We start from the raw sequence: 19,602 nt of genomic DNA, 5'->3' as shown, positions 1-19,602 counted from the left end.
TCATAAAATTTGATCAGTTTTGAAAAAAAATCAAATTTTAATATGTTTTGCCTCGACTCATGAAAATTTAAATATTTTCGAAGTTCCCTTTCCAAAAACTAATTTTCAACACAAATTCAAAAATTCATTTTTTTCCAAATTTTAACTAAATAAATGTATTATTTTCCCATAATGTGATTTTTCAATATTGAATTATCTCCATTCATCCAAAGTCTTGCCTTATTTTTTACTACCCAAAATCCCGAACCAATGTGCGCACTACGTGTACCGGCCATGGCTGCCACTGGCTTTGCCGCACAATCGATTCTCCGAAGAGTAGTTCCCTCATTTCTATCTACTCGCCCCACCACTCATGTCGTCGGAGACGTCTTCTCCGGTACAACCCTCATCCTCCGAACACCTCTACACCCCTCAGGTATGGAAATTTCCTTATTTCTAGCGTGTCTACTTTTTGATGATTTTGTGTCAATTTGTATGGTAATTTAGCTGAAATAGTTGAATGCAATGTGAATACCTGACTACTTACTTGTTAAATGGTGTATCTACTATGGACAGAGGCGGAAACAAGATTTGAAGCTTTGATTTTTGTCATCTTTTTTTTAGTTATTGAGTTATATAATTTGTAGGTATAATACATAAATATGTCATTTAACTTGATATCATCTCCAATTTTGGGTGTACACAAATAGACACTTAAATCTGTATAGAGTTGAACAAGTAAACACACATATCCTACCTGACATCCTACATGTATTATGTCTCGTAGAACGTGTGTGTCTACTTATTCAGCTTTATATAAGTTTAAGTGCTTATTTGTGCACACTCAAAGTCAGCTAACATTGGCATAAAGGCCAAGCTAAATGGTATATTGATGGCCTCTTTCAAAACAGCTTTTGGAATATGCAGCCTACCACAGGCTATTAAGGGTGATGCTGATATTTTACTGAAAGGAGTGGGAGATAAGAACCCCATTGAAGATGTGAAACGTATTGTTGAACTGGTACATATACATCTACCAAACCAATCGCTCTCCTCTCAATTAACAGTTGAAAAGTCTTGTCTAGTTTTTCACCTCTTTGGTCCCTGTTGTAGGAAAAGCTCCAAAACATTGTCCTAAGTCTTAATCTAAACTGATTTTCACTTGTGTTCTTCTCAGGCAAAACGGGCATCATTAAGACGAGAAGTTTTACATACTGATTTTCTGACTCCGCCTGTCTTAAAAGAGTCAATGCTAGTCTTAGAAAGGTTAGCTGATCTCAAAACAGTTGCACAAGGAGGATACCCAGAGGTTGGACACAGTTTGTTTTACAAAACATGTTTGAGCAATAAAGCTGCTTGAATTTATATTTACTGTCTCCTTAAACAGGCCGAACGATGCCGACTCTCAGTTGGACACGCAGAGGCATTAACAAGTGATCCAGATAATGTTGCAGCCTTGAGGTAGGTCCTCCTGTCATTGTTCAGTTTTGTCTGCTGTTTAAATCAACCAATCAAAAAATCCTCTTTATTATTGTGAAAAGGGATCCTCTTTCCAGTATTTCAGGGAACTTTTCATTTCAACCTTGTTCTCACGGTGATTTCCTTGGTGCAATCCTTGGTACAGGGATTGCAAGGAATAAGCTGGGAGATATACTCTTGCAGGTATTTTATTTATTTATTTTTTGGAGGTTTTCTGTATCTCTCTCTTGCAAGTTTTGGTAACACCTAGTTGATTTCATCGTTTGTTCAGCTACAAAAAAAAATATGTAAAAGAAAGATAGAAGTGACAGAGGGTGAGATATTGTTGATCAAATAGAGGCTCTTGGGCAGAGAGTTGTGGGCATTACACCTAAGAGAGGATCCACCTCTTTGTAGCTGAGTTATTATGTACTCCCTCCGTTCCATTTTACTTGGCCCTTATACTAAACATAGATTTTCTTGTTTACTTGTCAATTTTAGCAAATCAAGAGAGATTATTATTTTCTTCTCATATTAACCTTATGTCCTTATCATTAGATAAGTATATGAAGTAATAGTTGTCAAACCTAGATTTTTAAAGTACAATTATAAGGATAATTTAGTAAACAAACTCCTAATAAATAGTTTCTCAAGAGAAATGTCAAATCAACAAGGGCCAAGTACAATGGAACATAAAAGATGAGTCAGAACTTATATGTGGAGGTAGTGTATGGTTAAGAAGTAAACTTGTTGATCAATACTTTGATATCTAATGAGTCCTTTGTTTTAGTGTGGAAGTGGTGATTCAAACACCGACAACGAAATGTAGAAGTAGCACAAAGCTTGGTGAATGAAGCAACATCCAAGATAGATTATTGAAATATCCCTTCAGCACTGAGAACATACTACTAAATTAGCTTAGGCACATAAAAAATAAGAGTATGACAATGCATGTAATTGTGTAAGCCTAGTGTAAAATAAAGTGGGAGGAGAGCCATGAGGTCTAAGGTTCAAATTCTAGCGGAAGCAAAAAACACTAGGTGATCTCTTTCCATCTACCTAAACCTTGGGGGTCAGAGTTTGCCGATACTTGTGTTGGTGGAAGTAGCTGGTATCTGATGGAAATGGTCAAGGTGCCCACAAGTTGGCCTGAATGCTGCCGTCGTAAAAAAAAAAAAAAAAAAGAACCAGAGCACGACAAAGAATCCTTGCTTAGCTACTATCTAAAAGCAAACTGCCTCCTAAAACAGAACAATGGTTGAGCTTCTTTGGAGATTGTTAAATGGCTGTTTTAAACTAACATCAAAGTTACGCTTCAGATTATTTAAGGTTTTTGAATTGTTTTTTTCTTTTAAACTGTATTTTATTCTTACTTTCTTTCACACGTTCTGACTAATTTCATGGTGTTGGTCTTGTGTGCGTATTTGTGTAACTGTTGTAACATATTCCACTTCCCATTTCTTCGAAGTGTTGGGTTATCCTGAACATCTCTTTCTGATGTTTAGGGTGAAAAGGGAGCTCATGTTCTTGTTGTTCCAGAACTTTCTGACTTCCTTGTATCAGCATTGGACAAGGTAACGGTACTTTGCTCATTGCTTCCTCTAACAGTATCTTCCAATTCTCCACTAGCTTCTACTAGCCAATTAGAGTGAAATTCTAAGTTATTGTGAATATCAACAAATACTGTACTCACTGCCATCATCCACTTTATCACATGATATTACATTGAATTGGAGAATGACTGAGCGTGGATTTTCTTCATAAAAAATAGTTTACAGAAATCCCAAAGGAGCGAACAGTCGTAATTTTAAAAAAATTGGAATGATAAGGCTTTCCACTTAATATTTTCTTTGTAGGTTGGAAATGTTTCTGTCTCTTGCAAGAAGATTCCATTGCTTGCCCTTGAATATGAACCACCAAGGTTGAAAGTGTTACATTTATAGTTCCTTTGGTTTCTTCCCTTCATACGCAACACATTTTGATCTAGGAAATTTCCACTTTTATTTTACTTTTTCCAGGACAAAGTCCTCAAAATCCATTGAGGCATCATTGAGACTTGATGCTGTAGCTAGTGCAGGATTCAAAGTTTCACGAACTAAAATGGCCAGTTTGATTAGGTAATCCCCCTTTGTATATGTTTTCTCTGTCCAAAATATTTTGCTTGATGTGTGCTTTGCGTGGTGAATGACTACATAATGATCCTTACATTAGTTATTCGTATATGGATAATTAAAAATGGTTCTTGCCTCAATTTATGAACCACATGCTATCCGTAATCATTGTCATAGATTGGTGGATAAGCTATCCTTACCAAAAACAAAGGATCTGCAGATAAGCTGTCCTTCCAGTACAGTATGACCTTGAAATTATATATATGGTATTCAAATATGAAATTTCCTCAACTTTTCATTGATTCCCACATTGTTTAGGTCTTCTCTATACCCTATAGGCTTTAAATTTGGTTTCATTTTGATTGTCACCTGCAAAAGAGCGAGGTAATTGAAAAGATCCACAACCCATAATCTTTACTAGGTTCAACAACTATGACAATTGCCATAAAGGGAATCTCACTGCATTGCTGTGCATTCTCCCCTATTTCATAAAAGCAAAACTAATTTCTTGAAGGGACTGAAGAGTCTCTTGCTATGGTGTACTGCTTGAGTTGGCTGTTAGGAAGGGTTTATTTCTCCTCGAAGTAGATGCTCGCTCCACGGCAATTATAAATGGACGATGCCTCTAGAAGAAGCTTTCTGTGTGAGGAAAGGATGCACAAGCATAGACATAGATTAGTTCATGCATTATACTGGTAGAAGATCAGGTGAATAATTAACAACTTGAAGGAAGTTGTTATTTGTTAATCACTTCCTAAAAAAGAAATCGAAAAGAAAAGAAGATCCAGTAATTTATCGAAAAACATAGTCATGGGTACAAATCAAAATATTATCCACTCTTGGGTGCGTGTCAGATCCTCCAAAATAGTTTATTTTTGAAGAATCCGACACGGGTGCAGCAACATATTTGGAGAGTCCGAGCAACTTAGGTTTGCTGTTGTAGTCTCAAAAATTGAATGAATCACTAACAAGTAGGAGGAGTACCATGAAGTCTATGGTTTAAATCTTAGAGGAAGCAAAAAATACTAGGTGGTTTTTTTCCACGTGCAAGTCTTTACCAGTACCTGTGCTAATGGGAGGTAGCAGGTAATCGGTGGAATAGTTGAGCTCCGCGCAAGCTGGCACACACATTACCATCATAAAAAGAAGTGTTGATTTCGTTACAGTTTCTATATGTTTTTACTGCTTTGATAATACAGATGTATTTGGCCGAATACGTTGTTGCCTAAGTTGATACTGTCTCACTCTACATTGCTGGCCTTTTAGTAATGGAGATGTTCGTGTCAATTGGAGCACCGTGACAAAAAGCAATACTACCATTAAGACTGGAGACATGATATCAGTTAGCGGAGAAGGAAGACTTAAAGTAAGTTACTTCTCATAAAATTCTTCCATAGTTGGTAAAGTGAATGAATCAGAATGAACCCCCCTCCCATATCGCATGCACACACACACAACAAATAACCTATGGATAGAAGTAGTTTTTGCTTTAAATTTTATAATGCTATTTGAGTATTGAGTTAAATATTCTCTTCTCATTGGCTCATTGGTTGCAGAGACGAATTTGAAGCTTATGGGTTCCTACAATCAAATATGAATAGATATTTAGAATATTTCTTCATACATATACAAGATTTGGGTGAAAGCTACTGGTTCCCGTGAACCCATAGATACAGGGCTAGATCCGCCTCTGGTTGGCCGACCAAAAGGGCATATACTTATCTCTTCCTATAAGTTCTGACGTTGAAATTCCATTTTTTCAGGACTTCACTTAAAATGTGAACTCCCATTTCCTTAACTACTGGAGTATCATTTGCCAATATTATCACTCAACTAAGTGCAACCAAAAACACTGTTTCAAGTTTGAAAGTTCTCTTTAACCTACAAACAAAGCTAGCAAATAAAAAGTGACTAGAGAAAAAGGTCAAATAGTAAAGCTTTGGTTTAAATTTTTGGATGCCTTGCTATAATGCCAATTTTGTGATTATAGTTTTTAGATTAATTAGGTGATTGTAATTTAGAGAATTTCTTCAGGATATTCATAGGATGAGTGTTGCAGAAATGTGTCTGTTAAGATGGATGTGCGGTGGTACAAGATTAGGAATTATCACATTTGGCTGAAGGTGCAGTAGCACACATTGAGGGTAAAATGAAAAACAAGTCGCCTGAGATTAGTCAAGCTCGAACACATCAATTTGTAGGTGTGAAACCATGGTAATTTAAGTTGTTAAAAGGGACAAGGTAGACATAAAATTAGATAGAATAAATTATAGACCTACATCTTCTTGGAATCCATGTAGACTTGGCGCAATATATAGAACAATAGGAGAAAAAGATCCATACAGGTGATCTAACTAGTTGTGATTAGTTTGCAAGGAGCCTTTATCTTGTTAGAGATGTATATGCCAATACAAAATATAGAGAACTTTTAGTGCCCGAGAACCTAAATCCTCAAATATTTGATTGATTCAAAATAAAATTAAAACAAAAATAGAGCGACATGGTTGGTGCAGTATCATATAGCAGACACCAACTAGTTTGGGATTGAACTTCTTGTTGTTGGTGAATTTTACTTGGGGCAATATTTAGGTTTGGTTGAAGAATTCTTATTTTTATAGAGTCTATCAAGACTTCCTTCAGATAAATGCTTAGTGTGTTTGATGACATGACTTCATTTTCCTGCTAAGTTTGGTGTTATGATATTGTTAGTATGAATAAGAGTATGTTCAGTGATTTTGGAGGTGTGGGGGTTTATGTTGTGAGAATTACTTGTCGCGAAAACTAGCATATGCAGTCAACCAATGCTAGCTCATTTTGGGGCTTCAAATGGCCTGTCTTACATCCTATAGAGCATTGTTAATGAAATGAGATTGCTGTTTCTGCAACTAATGGATCTCTTGTTCACAGATTGGAGAAATAAGCTCAACAAGGAAGGGAAAGTTCGCTGTTGAGCTCATCCGGTATTTGTAAAGCATAAAGTTATTTGGCGATATGATTCCAACAACTTAAAGGCTGCTATAGATACTTATCAAGCCCTCATTTGCCATGCCACCGCGCTCCCTAACCAAAGGCAACACCCAGGGGTACTCGAACCCAAGATCTTTGATTAAGGATGAAGAAGTACTTATCATTCCAGCACAACCCTTGTTGCTCATTTGTTACCTTTAGATGTAAATAATTCAAGCCTAGACATCTGATCTTTGAAACAAATGTGAGTGTAAGGAGTAGAGCTATTAACACGGGCTGGCTCGGATTGAGCGGGCCATAGATTTCAACGGCCTAGCTCAACCCAACTATTCATTTGAAAGGGCCTCCAAAATACTAGCTCAATTGAGCCCTATGCGGGCCAGCGTGAGCTAGCACTAAATTTTATTTTTTTGTCAGAAAAATCTATGAGAAAGTTATTTTCTAGGAAGAAATCTTCTTAGTGTGATTGTGTATCATTATTGTTGTTTTAAATGTTCAAGATTAAGAATAAAATGTATAAAAACCTATACCTTATTTGTTAATTTTATCTGAAGAGCTAAAGCCGTCAAATTTCTTCTTAGAGAGTTATATTATAATGTATTACTCCATGAAGTACTTCTTTGTCTTTGTTTTGGTAAGTTAGTCTTCAAGAATTCCAATAAAAGTAGATAAAAACACTTGAGTACAATATTATTTATTTATTGCACCATAAAGTACCATTTACTTTCTTATATATTTTTATCTTGAAGATTTATGTCTAAGGACAATATTTATTACTTCGTAAGATATATATTTACATGGTTATACCAAAATATTATTGGTTCAATGACATACAAAACTTAAAATTTCTAAACAAACTTTTTTAATTTGCATTCTGTTTGTAGTTTAAGAAATAAGTTGGTCTTTTAGGAGTATAAAAGTTGATCCATTTTTTATGAGTACATAATTCAACTTTTTAACTTAATAACTTTTTGTTTACTCACCCTTCTATGTAATAATATCAAATTATAAATTAATTGAATGAAGTCAAAAAATCATTACACATTCATGTACTTCAAATGATAATATAATTATATGTTTTACAACATTTTAATTATAGAGGGGCAAAAACATAATCCAATGAACTTTCCAGTTTTAATATAATATGATTACACTCCAAAAGCCACTCTCTGCACACAATCAGGGCGCCATTTGCTTGGCATACGAAGCAACCCTGTAATCTGCAGCTCCATCACAGCTCTGCAAAACCTTGCTCTATGCAACATTAAGTCAAGGATCCAGAATAGCCCACAATAACATACAATTATGAAACAAAATCTGAAACAAACAATTCCTGAATGAACCTAAATGGTATATTAACACTTGTTGCCAGCAAATGAGAATGAGAGGCTTCATGGAATTTATACAGAACTACAACAAAACATAAACCAGGGATACTAACATGATGTAAAACCATATAAGAATCATGATAAGCATCCAATGAAATTGTTGGTAGAGAGCAAGAGGACTATATACCACATCAATATGGCACCTGTTTTAACAGCCAAGAAAATGCTGAAGAGATAAAAGGATACTGTAACAATGCATCAGAATTGTTTTGAGAAGAGGTGTTCTCCTTTCTTTTCTTCGGTGAAGCCAACTTCTTCAACCCTTTCTTTCCTGAGCTTGAAATAGATGCTTTAAAAGATTGAAACCAGTCATGAAGATTAATGAGATCACCATGCTCTTGAGCCAGTGTATACCTGTGTGAGAGGATTCAAAACAACTTCAGCTCTCCTATTAATCCATGTGAATGCAAAAAAATCCATTTGAATATAAAAATTAGTTCTAATGAGAAAAATATAGCATAGCAGCTTCATCACTTGAAAAAATATGCAATCTGAAGTTACAAATGGTGCCAATATATAATATCAAGCTGACTTCAGCCATCAGAGTACTTAACCTTATATGAACTTGACTCTCCCCAGTCTTGCTTTATTTTTAAGTTTGTCCATAAAAAGACGCCGCCTTCTATATTTAGTTAGTTTTTTTTTTCATTCCAATTTAAACAAACGATATGGCATGTTAAAACCAAATATTCAAGGCACATTTTTGGTATATTATAGACACCTTTATTTTGTATGTGGTAAATTATGAAAGATGATTTAAGCTCCACTTTACTTGTAGAAACCTTTTTATGTAAAAAAAAGCCCACTTGCTGTGATGGCATAACAGGAGTGGTGCGCTGGGTATGACTTGAATCCCAAATGGTGCACACCAAAAAAGAAGTCATGTAAACCTCACATCAGTGAGAAATTTTCCTAACTGAAGTCATTTATGCATATTCAGAAACAAAGTCTATCTGATGCATGCAGAGAAAAAGAATAGAACAGGTAATGTTTTCCCCTGCAAGAGACTACAGACCCAGAATACTCACAGCACTTCTTTCATTGGCAGGAAAGCATACAATATTATTGGAAAAGGGACACGAAATGTCCATCTAAGTAGCCTAGTAAATCAGGATGAGTATAACATTAGAATGATAGCACGTCAATGAAGGAAAAAAAGTATAAACTAGTCTGCATTGTATTTGGTATATGATCATGTGACCAAACTTAGGCAACATGCCACCTGGAATGTAAAAGCTCTAATGGGGCATCATTGTAAACAATGAGTAGAGGTGCTCAGAGCAGTCTTACATTATTGAGGTATCATGCATAGATGGTGATAGTGTACCACCACTGTTGCTGCAACATCCACACTTGAGAATTTTGTAGAAATTCAAGAGATCAATTTGAATTCTTCTTCTTGGATCACCAGCCAAAGCCTACATAGAAGCATAAAAACAACTGTGAGTCCATGAATCAACTTGTAATTTCACAATAAGGCTTTTGATGTTAAATACCACTGAAAGAATCGCATACATAGGTGACATGGCAAAGCCATACCCCCCAAGGCAGGAGCCAAATACTGGTTCTTTCCCCGGAAAAAGAAAGTTTTTCAGCGGGAGTCTCATCTGGGTGGCTGGTTCTTTCCCATTTTGCTCTCTTGTTGACTCGAACCCAACATTATGATTGGAGGTAGAGGTTCATTTCCACTAGGCTATCCCTTGTTATCAAAGAATTACGGCCAAAATAATTTGATCTTGACTTATAAATTCACAAAAACATCATACTTACCCTATCTTAATAACCTTGATTTCTGGTTCACCATCGACAAGAAAATAAGAAAAAGAAAAGAAAACTATGGAAAATGCAAAGCAAGTAATAATACATCATTAGAATTACCGATAGTACCATAAGTTGAACTATCTAACTTCTTGCACATATGAGATCAAAATACAAAGGTATTCATGATACTTGGTCTGACTAACGACAAAGTTAATAGCTACAGTTAAGATATCTATTAAACATAGTATAATGCAATTAGCATCAAAAACTTTACCAGGTTACAAGAACTGTCACACTTCAAATAGTAATAGTATACTTACTAGGTAACCATGTGCTTGCTGGGAAAAAAGATTTGAGGTGAATGATGCACAAAGGAAATTTTAATTACCAGAAACCCTTAAGTAAGCACGCATGTCTTTAGATTGAAGTGTAGATGATAAATATAGAAGCATACTACTGTGATCGGTCATGTCTTGAATGAAAATCAGGAAACTTAACTGATTGGAGATTGTCAACATCCTTGAAGCAAATAAGTTCATGAAATGGTATACACTCAATGGGCTGCATGGTGTCCCTGTTTCGTAAGAAATTCAACAACAGGTAAGTAGTGGTGAAGAAACTTAACTTTATCTGCTGAAAAGGAATCATCATCCTAAAAATTGAGTCATAAACCTTCACAGATACAGGCAAAGGACAATCAAGCATGGTCTGGAACACGAAGGCACATGATAACATCACTTCTTGGGTTCTTTATTTCCAGATTCTAATGCTTCAGTACAATATCTTAGTAAGACTTCAAATTATAATTTGCAGCACTTTCAGACTCGAAAAATTTAAAACTTTGAGACTTAGATTTAGAAGCACCACTGTGGCAAGCAACTTGCTCATTTTTTTTGCAAATGATGTTAAACAGCTGTAACAGTTCACAGTGGTGAAGGACATCATAGAAGTCGCTAGAGATTAAGTTACTGTCGATAACAGTTTTTTTCTTGATAAGGAATATAATTTTATTTTTAATGAAAACCTTCGGTATATAAACTGTACGAGGAGTAGTGAGAGGTTGGTGTACTAGCCTTACCCCTACCTTGTGAGGGTAGAGATGTAGTTTTCGATGGACCTCTATCGACTTGGTTGTTGACATTACAAGGATTCTTTATATATCTTTATTATAAAAGGCAGGTTCAGCTATTTCAAGAAGGATTCTCTGTATAAGGAGTTTTTCTTGTAAAAGGAACACTCTTTATATAGGAGTATTAATCCACAAAGTAATATTTCTGAACAATCAAGCAAAGAGTATTCTAGAATATCATATGAATTATCCTTAAACATATTCTTCTATTTTGATAACAATGAATCTAGACAATTGCAGCCTACATTTACAAATAATTCTCATGATATTCTAACAATAGTACACAACATTTCATGAAACACAAAGTTCCCTATCTTTTATTTACCATTCTAACAAGTCCTAAATAAGAGAGCAGAGGAGGATAATTCTCTTATGTAGATTTACACGTGTATTCACTCTTTACCGCACTAAGAGCTATTTTACAACCTATGGAAGTGACGGAGTATGTACCTGAAGTAGTGTTAAATAGTTCAAATGTTTTTTCATAAATCAGATAAAACATAAATATAGAATTTTTAATTTCCTTTGTATCATGCCCCAAAAGTTCAATCTTAGAGTATCACTATGTCTATGTTCATGGCTGACATGATTTAAGCACCTATGCCTTCTAGTCAAATGATCAGAAAGTATTCTTAATGCTTCTTTACAAAACCTGCATTGTAGCCGACACATCGTCTAAAAGCAGATGTGTGGTAAATTTATACAGATTCACGATCTTTTGCTGGCTAAAAAACATAATCTGCTTAAAAAGAAGTATAAGAAGAATATTTTCCTATCTGGCACGCCATCACAGAAAGGGACCATGATGTAGTTAAACAAAGGACTTTTTCCTCCAAAGGACAGAAAGGAAAGCAAGATAAGGAGAAATCCATCCCCGCTAATCCCATTATCAAGCACAGCAATGACAGAAAGGTAGAGGAATACAGGTTATGTGCCCCTCCCTACCTTATCATTTGACCTGCTAAAGTCATAGCTTTGTCATTTGATGTGCATGCATCTTTCTCCACATTTAAACAGCGTCGATTGACATGTCTCCTGTTACACAAGTCATAACATCGTAAATTGAAGAAAAAGATTTAAGATATATTCAGAAGAATCACAACTACTTGTACCGAAGTATCTCTACTTGTTTGGTTCCATAATGTGGAAGGGTAAAGGATGAAATTAATGCATTTACCTCCCTAGGTAGAGTATAAGGCATATACATCCAATGGGTGGAAAAGCTGACATGGAGGGTACTAACCCCTTCACTTTTTCTTTCTCTCCTCTTTGACTTGCTTATACACATAACTTTCCTCACAACCTTCACCCCAAGTCACCACCCATAAGGTTCCAAAATCTATAGAGCAGATTAATGGACTTAAATTGGCCATCTGGACTTCACAGTGCAAAACTTTTTTTGGCAGGAGAACAGCATTCCAACACGCAGTCATAAAATTACAAGAGATGCTAACTCATTGGCTATAACAACCTTAATACAATTATCTAGCAATAAGTGGCACTCCTATATATTAAATCTAGCCCAAGGACAAATGACATGCCAGAAAGCGGAAACAAAATCTAACAACTCAACAAATTGTGTCAAGTTATCCTTACAATGCTGCAAGGATAGAACACATACAGTTATGGATTCACCACATACTTTGATATATCAGTTAATTCTGCTTTGTGACTTTTGACATCCTCTGATACCATTTGGGACTGTAGCTCCATAATCTTCTCATGAACCTGAAGCAATGACCAGAGAGTTATAAAATGACTGAGCACAGCAGTATATCAGAACTCACTCGATGTAAGCTGTAGCATCAAGTAAAATTGGTAAGATGAAACTGCTGCAGAAGTATCAGAAAATTTAGGCCATTCACTACAAGATAAACATGGAAAAACAAACAGATAAGTTAATCCAAATATTTGATTTCTGATGTAAGATGAGATTTCTCAGTATCCTTTCCATCCAGAGGCAATTCAATAATCTACTTATCATTGAAATCTTATTCAATCACCAATGAGGAAAGATGGGATAGAAAGAAAAGATCATTAAGGCTTGCATGACCTGGGAAAACTTTTGAAGATGTTTCCTAACCATGAAAACAGTTCCTTCAACTCCAAAATAAAATATGTTTGCCTCTTCATATGCTTTTTGATTGACAGTACATTTGGTTAGCTGCTTCTATTTTCTAACTTTTTTCCCTTAGTGCGTGGGCATTTAGTTTTCCTTTTCTTAAGTATTAACATGTCTCATTGACCAATTACATTTTTCCATATTTATTCCTATAAACATAAAATCCATATGAACACCAACCAAATTGCATTGTTTCCTATAACTGCTATAAGGGGTTTGCCGCTTAAAATGAACTGGCAGTGATTATACCTCCATTGTCCCTTTGGTGAGCCTCTCCCAACTCTTAAGCAACTGGGATAGCTTCGCAGCTGGTAGATCCCTGGTTCATCAAAAACTCAAGCATCATGCGCAACATTTGGTTGGAGGAGAAGGGTTGGAGGAATAAGACAAAAGATACAGGAACTTTTAACACAAGGAATCATCTGAATCCTTTTCAGTTTTTCTGCAAACACCATTTTCGCTAAAGAATCTAATTATGGATGGAGTAGTTTTCTCCTTACAGCCATAAAGAATAGAGTACTGGAATAAAATTCCATCTGCATGGAATTTCTTAGTTTACTTTCCAGGTGAAGTAAAGAACAAGTTAATGCTGAGTGTAGAAATAAGGGTAAGACTTGCAACTACCTTATTTTGCGGATGACTTGATTGGTAACCTCAGCCTTTTGTAGCTTGAAAAGTTTATCATTATTTGACAACAAGCTCCTATCTTTTGCACTATCACAGCCTTGATTAGATAACCTGGAGTTGTATAACTCAGGATCTAATGCCTCCAAATACAAGTCCAGCAATGCAACTTTATGGTACCTTCCAGCTTCATATAAACACTAAAATAATATTTTAGTCACGAAATAGAAATCTTCCCATATTGCACAAATAACTAGCTTTTTCATTCAATGCCATATTTGGCATGTCTATAATATTCAGGAAGCAAATAGAAACAATTGTAGAAAAACAAAGAGATTCATTAGATATTAGCTATCAGACCTTAAAATTTGTAAGAGACTCCAACAATCTAAGAAGAGAAAATGGAAGAAGAGATAGCATATATTGAGGGGGTGGCAAGTCTTGAAGGAAGAAATAATGAAAGAAGTGCAAACTTCGATCTTTCTTCTGGCTGTCAACACCAAACAGTAGAATCTAGAGAAAATTAAAGAAAATCCAAAAAAGATGTAGCCATTTATTTGAAGAACTCAACCAATAACTAACTAATACCATATAGAATGGGGTTTCAATTCCATAACTGCGGTATTAGATAACATGTTCACCGGGCAACTGTGGGATAACATCATAACTTTTTGGAGAACTTCAATGATGACACTGAGAGCTGCAAAGGAACTAAGCAGTTTCTACTTCCAGATATATTTAGCTACATTTATTGATTAAAAAAAATGATGAAGCCATTCCACCTTTAGGTTATTGAGAAATTTTAACAGGGGCATTATTTTTATCAGGTAAACAATTTCATTATTCACAAGGCCAAAGTCGGCCGTATACAAGAAGTATACCAAAACAGTAACCTACAAAAAGACATGGAGCATTGAAAAGTTGTGGAATAATTTTCCAAATCTTGTCATCGCCTGAATTAGGAACCAATATGAATTACATTAATCGTAAAGGCCCAATGTATAATAAAATCTTACCATAAGGCGAGATCTCCATAGTTCCTGCAGCCTCTGCATTTCTGATAGTCCATGGCCTAGACTCATAGCATTTAGTTCTACATGATTATTCCTGGTAAGATGATTCATGAGCTATTTAGAGATATTCTCCTCAAATATGAAGTACACTTTTAATCATTAAAAAGGGGCATATAATGTTACAAACCGATTTACTGAATATTTCCTGTAAGATGGAAGCTCAAAAGAATGCTTTATCAATTCCTCTGGCAAATTAGCAAGATCCTCATACCATGACCCCTGTAAAGGATTAACAATCGTATGGAAAAAAATAATTATACAAAGTTGTCACTTATATGATGCAACTTGATCTTCACATGGTAACCATGTTAATGTAAAAACCACAAATAATACGTGTTAGAGCAGAATATCAATAGCAAAATGGCCTAACTATCATTCCACAGTATCTGACATCATGGACATAACCTGCAATTGTAAGTTGGTTTAGGTCACAGCCTGAAACATTCTAACCAAGTTGGGATGTTTCACCTATTCAATCTCAACAACTACGAAGGCACTTTGAAGAACAAGGAAAAAATATGGACTAAATCCTATAGAAGTCAGAGTACGGAAGTTTATCTCTTTCAAGGAAATATTTGATCCCCCATTTAGATAAAGACACCAACCAAACAGAAATATAATAGAACCAAGCAAATGTAAAGTTTGAGAAGTAGTTCTCACCTTACAATCTCCCTCATCAACTAAAAGCTTGAGCACAAAGCTAAGAGGCTCGATGGAAAGTTGTTGGATTATTGCCATCTGGAGAAACCATTATGTTAGTTGTAAGTATATGATTGGGTACATATGTACATTCAGATTTCTAATCAAGCAGAGCCGAAAAACACATAAACACATGATGGGTATAGTTCTAATGTATAATTACAAGAAAACAAAAATATGTTTCAGACCTTTAAGGCTCTAACAAATGAAGTAACTGTTCCATCTTGTCTCAAAAAATAGCTCCTCAAGAAAGTCGCCACCTTGTGGCCAACACTGAAGCCAGCACAATTTTTTACTAGAACAGCCTCAATGATTGCATCCAACCTTTCAGCTGGGCATTTCAGAGAGAATATTGATGTAGACAAATATTGAAGTGCACGGGCAGTGAGCACATTTCTGGGAGCATCAGCACTTGTAGCAACACCAGCAATTAGGATGATTGGAATCTTAACAGACCATTCACTGATAAAAGCAGACATTACTTATAAGAATCATAATACAGAAGTGGTTTTATATGTAAGAACAGCTACATACTTTGGTAAATGAACTTTAAAATAGAAAGGAAATTGAGGTAAAGCTCAGGCACAAAATCATGCAGTCAATACGTACACACCATAAATAATTTGTTTGTAGCAAGTACAATTAAATCAACTTTATCCCTAAAACAAGCATATTCCTCCCTTGACCAAACTAAGAAAAGGTCTTTCCCTTTCTTAAGGTACTTAAAATGCATCAAAATTAGAGATAATTTATGCATAACTCTGATTTGATGCCTCATACTTTTGTTCCAGCTTTTGTCAGCACTGCAGCAGAAAACTCCATTTTTAATTTGGAGTATATATTATTGCCAGTCACATAGCTTTGATAAATGTAGTAGACAAGGTATGGGAGAATGATTTGTTTCTTATTCAAAGATGTACAGTATAAATAAGTTGACACTGGGTTCTAACTAAGGGAAGACTAAAAATACAAATCCTTTGAATCTTCTAATATTTGCTACTATGTACATTATACCAAAGGACGTATACATACATCTAGAACACTCCCCTTCAAGATGTAACATAAATATTGATCATACTCAGCTTGTTACAAAAGTAATCAACTTGAGTTCTGATCAACACCTTTGTGAACAAATCAACTAGTTGCTATGTTGTCTTTATGTAGCAAATGGGAATATTCTCAAGAATAATGACAATCAACATCAGTTCCTCATAGGAGTTCTAGAAGTCCATGAAAAAAGCCGTCACATATCAATCCCCTTTTCTCAACACAATAGAAACTCTTGCACACATAAACTCGAGACGCTTTCCCTTTGTTAGAATATAAAAACTCCAAATAATCCATTAATCCTTTGAGAAGTTCACAATGCATAGTCAAATCAACTTCACTATCAATAAGATTTAGTGGAATTCACTGGGTATGTTGTTGTTGTTGTAATCATGCATCATCTCTCATCTGTGTTTATTTTAGAGCCTGTTTGATGGGCTTATAGCTTTTGGCTTATTTTTGTCTTTTCAGCTGCAAAACAAGTGCTTATATGAACTTTTTTATTTTACCCAATCACTACCAAAGTGTTTAAAAGCTATTTTGGCATAAAAGCACTTAAAATAAGCCAATTCAAACAGGCTCTTAGTTTCATTTGTAGGTGGCCTTCAACCAAATGGTCATAAATCCAATAGTCTTACTTCATCTCAATCATTTTTATTTTTTTTGAAATTGGTAACTAAAGTCTTAGTTGAAAATAATTAGAACCATATAGTCTATATTCTGTAATTTTTGACACACAGACTTGTTATCCACCATTTTAAACAAATCTACAGTAGCCAAAACAAATACTGAAAGAGAAACCTTACAGGCAGCAACCAACAAAACTTTCACAAAAATCGAATCAGATCTCCAAGTTCCAAAATTCAGCAACAAAATTCTAATGACATACCTGCAGAAATCAGATTCTAGTAACAAAATTTTAACTAAAAAACAAAAGCAGGATGAGGCAAAATGATCTGGGTCCTTTAAATTAATATCAAATCTCCACGTGTCTATTTGAAGGCTGGGACCCGGACATTTAATGGATAAGCCGATAAGGGATATTATTGGCTCAAAGCATAACAGTAAGGATATGTATAATAGTGAAACGGAGGGTAAGTATGAAAATAATTTGAAAGTAAAGGGGAAAATATGACCCTTTTCCATAATTAAAATTGTAAAATACACCATCTTGAAGAAGTTCTGTGCAACTCTTGCTTTAATTATGCTTGAAAAGTAGATAGCTATGGTGTAAAAAGGAGATATGCTGACAATATATGACAGTACCTTAACATATTGATGAAATCTGATAAGAGAGCCCCAGAACACCTCTCCATATCCTCAATAATTACAACCACTGGTTTCTCATGCTTGCCATGGTCACTATACCATGATGCTAAGAGCGAAACATCAGCTGCCTTAGAATCAAAAACAAGAATGATAGTGAATAACAATAAAGATGTCACACAAGATTTAGTTCTACTTAAATATGTGCATAATTATAGACTTAAATTGTCTACTTACTTCAATGTCAACCATAAGCAATTGTCTCAGAAACGCTCTGAGACAGCCCCCAATGCCATTCTTGGTAGAAAAATCCAAGGAGGAAATATTTGCCACATAGCATCCACGAGATTTCAAGTTTAAACCAAGTTCAGCAAAAGTTAATATGTCATCGACAGTTTCAATATTCTCTGCAAAAAATCCAAGAATGTACTGATCAACACGAATGAACTACTACCCATTGATAAAATATTATCAACAGGAACAGTGCAGGTAGAGTTGGGAATAGGAAATCAGGGTTAGATGGTCAGGCCATAATTCACACAATTGAACAACATTCTTGAAAAGAAACACAACAAATTTATGGGAGGATTTGGGATAAGAAGTCTTTTCAGAAAAAAAAAATAGAAGATTTCAGATATTGGTTACCATCAGCATGGTTTCATATTTGCAAACTAAACATCTAAAAGAAATGAAAAATGAACTTACTAGTGAATACCAGACCAGTGAAGAGCTTTTTAACTAAACCACCATTATGAACAAAAGGGTATGGAAGACTTGACTTTGATGGATCAACAGGCCCTCTACACGAACAAATTTCATTAAAAGATTCACGAACCCATTGTCCTATCTCATCAAACACGTCAGCATTTATACTCCTCAAGACATCCTAAATTCAATTCTCAAACAACAAGAAACAAGCAATTTAGCATCACTTAATTCACACTCAATTGGACTAACGAAAATATCTATAACATTTCAGGAAACAAAATTGGGGAAGAAGAACCTTAATCTTGGATTCAATTTTTGACCATACACACTGGAAAGCTTCCATTTTTACGTTCTCATTCTTGTTTTCATTGTTTAATGATACTTTTGGTGAAGAGTCAAGTCTTCTTTTGGTCGGTCTTCCAGGAGATATTGCAGTAGACTCTGAAGACTTTGATGCCTTGTGCAGCACGAAGAATGGCTATGAATTTCCACAGGAGCAAACATCCAAAAGCGGTTACATTCTCTAAACAAAATCTTACAAAAAAAAGTGGAAATTGGATAAGTAGTATTGCTATAAACCTGAAGATTGTTTTCTGCAAGTGGGACTGTATGAGGATGTTCATTTGGTGAATACATTTCTGAAAGAGAGTAGACATCAGTATTCAGGATTAGAGTAAGCTGGCTAAAGTCTACTATAGTTAACAGTAACCTCAAGGCTACAACTACTGAATTAAGTAACAAGTTAGACAACAACCACCAAACAAAATCGATAACAAGTAATGATTTTCAATACAATATTAAATAAAGGAAAGAGCTATCAAGTAACAATTTTTTCCTTGAAAGAAGGGTGACTGCTAGGACTGGGAATTCAGGGATGGGCATTCAGCTCTCTTCTAGGGATGGGCATTCAGCTCTTCGGTTCGGTTATGTAAAAGTGCAAACTTTTTTCGGTGCAAGTGAGAAATAAAATGAGAATAAAATTATCATAATGTTTAACTTAACATGAAACTAATACATTCAATAGTGCCAACAATCAATAACTTGTAGTAGTAGCATCATTCAACAACACAATCCAAAAAAAAAGAACACTACCAGGCAGCAATCCAGCAGGTAGCAACGCAGTTTCTTCCTACTTGTACTGAGAAGAGAGACTGAGAGATACACTGCCCTGCTGGTCACCGGCGATTGCTGCTCCGGTGAGAGTGAGAGGCGGTTGTTGGCTCTTATTGGCTGCTACTGAGCGCGCGAAAAGAAGTGAGAACAGAAAAGT

At 35.3% G+C, this 19,602-nt stretch overlaps 2 protein-coding genes across 4 annotated transcripts; one reads left to right on the top strand and one right to left on the bottom strand.

The window, feature by feature from the left end:
- The first annotated feature begins 213 nt into the window (after positions 1–213).
- Positions 214–7,062, top strand: LOC125868302 (uncharacterized). 2 transcript variants are annotated; one of them, XM_049548946.1, is made up of 10 exons: positions 214–415; positions 891–1,000; positions 1,157–1,288; positions 1,367–1,440; positions 1,536–1,641; positions 2,943–3,011; positions 3,294–3,358; positions 3,456–3,554; positions 4,815–4,914; positions 6,456–7,062. In XM_049548946.1, exons 1-10 carry the CDS (start codon positions 250–252, stop codon positions 6,516–6,518), a joined length of 984 nt encoding a protein of 327 aa, XP_049404903.1. In that variant the 5' UTR covers positions 214–249; the 3' UTR covers positions 6,519–7,062. The 2 variants fall into 2 exon arrangements, with proteins under 2 accessions (XP_049404903.1, XP_049404902.1); XM_049548945.1 differs by lacking the exon at positions 6,456–7,062 and adding an exon at positions 5,583–5,684.
- A 446-nt stretch (positions 7,063–7,508) lies between these two features.
- LOC125867985 (origin of replication complex subunit 3) lies at positions 7,509–18,970 on the bottom strand. 2 transcript variants are annotated; one of them, XM_049548581.1, is made up of 17 exons: positions 18,912–18,970; positions 18,628–18,810; positions 18,330–18,510; positions 17,862–18,031; positions 17,625–17,755; positions 15,500–15,773; positions 15,273–15,350; positions 14,740–14,831; positions 14,556–14,646; positions 13,540–13,739; positions 13,165–13,234; positions 12,436–12,521; positions 11,739–11,828; positions 10,163–10,238; positions 9,194–9,321; positions 8,090–8,257; positions 7,509–7,769 (listed from the first exon to the last, which is right to left on the bottom strand). In XM_049548581.1, the coding sequence occupies exons 1-17, from the start codon at positions 18,966–18,968 to the stop codon at positions 7,664–7,666; spliced, it is 2,181 nt and encodes a 726-aa protein (XP_049404538.1). In that variant the 5' UTR covers positions 18,969–18,970; the 3' UTR covers positions 7,509–7,663. The 2 variants fall into 2 exon arrangements, 1 of the variants encoding a protein (XP_049404538.1); XR_007446693.1 differs by lacking the exons at positions 7,509–7,769; positions 8,090–8,257 and having other exon boundaries at positions 9,200–9,321; positions 10,053–10,238.
- Between the last annotated feature and the right edge of the window lie 632 nt (positions 18,971–19,602).

The sequence above is a fragment of the Solanum stenotomum genome, chromosome 6, assembly GCF_019186545.1.
Source record: "Solanum stenotomum isolate F172 chromosome 6, ASM1918654v1, whole genome shotgun sequence".
Taxonomy (NCBI): domain Eukaryota; kingdom Viridiplantae; phylum Streptophyta; class Magnoliopsida; order Solanales; family Solanaceae; genus Solanum; species Solanum stenotomum.
Note: the sequence above shows the minus strand (reverse complement) of the source record. Positions and strands in the feature narration are given on the sequence as shown.

What these genes read in the sequence shown, in the direction of transcription:
- LOC125868302 (XM_049548945.1), top strand. Translation starts at nt 250, where the DNA reads ATGTGCGCACTACGTGTACCGGCCATGGCTGCCACTGGCTTTGCCGCA. An exon ending in AACACCTCTACACCCCTCAG is followed by an intron (nt 416 to 890) that starts GTATGGAAATTT and finishes CTTTCAAAACAG; the next exon opens with CTTTTGGAATATGCAGCCTA. An exon ending in TGGGAGATATACTCTTGCAG is followed by an intron (nt 1,642 to 2,942) that starts GTATTTTATTTA and finishes TCTGATGTTTAG; the next exon opens with GGTGAAAAGGGAGCTCATGT.
- LOC125867985 (XM_049548581.1), bottom strand. Translation starts at nt 18,968, where the DNA reads ATGTATTCACCAAATGAACATCCTCATACAGTCCCACTTGCAGAAAAC. An exon ending in TTGATGAGGGAGATTGTAAG is followed by an intron (nt 14,832 to 15,272) that starts GTGAGAACTACT and finishes AATCCTTTACAG; the next exon opens with GGGTCATGGTATGAGGATCT. An exon ending in TCACCAAAGGGACAATGGAG is followed by an intron (nt 12,522 to 13,164) that starts GTATAATCACTG and finishes TCATTGCTTCAG; the next exon opens with GTTCATGAGAAGATTATGGA.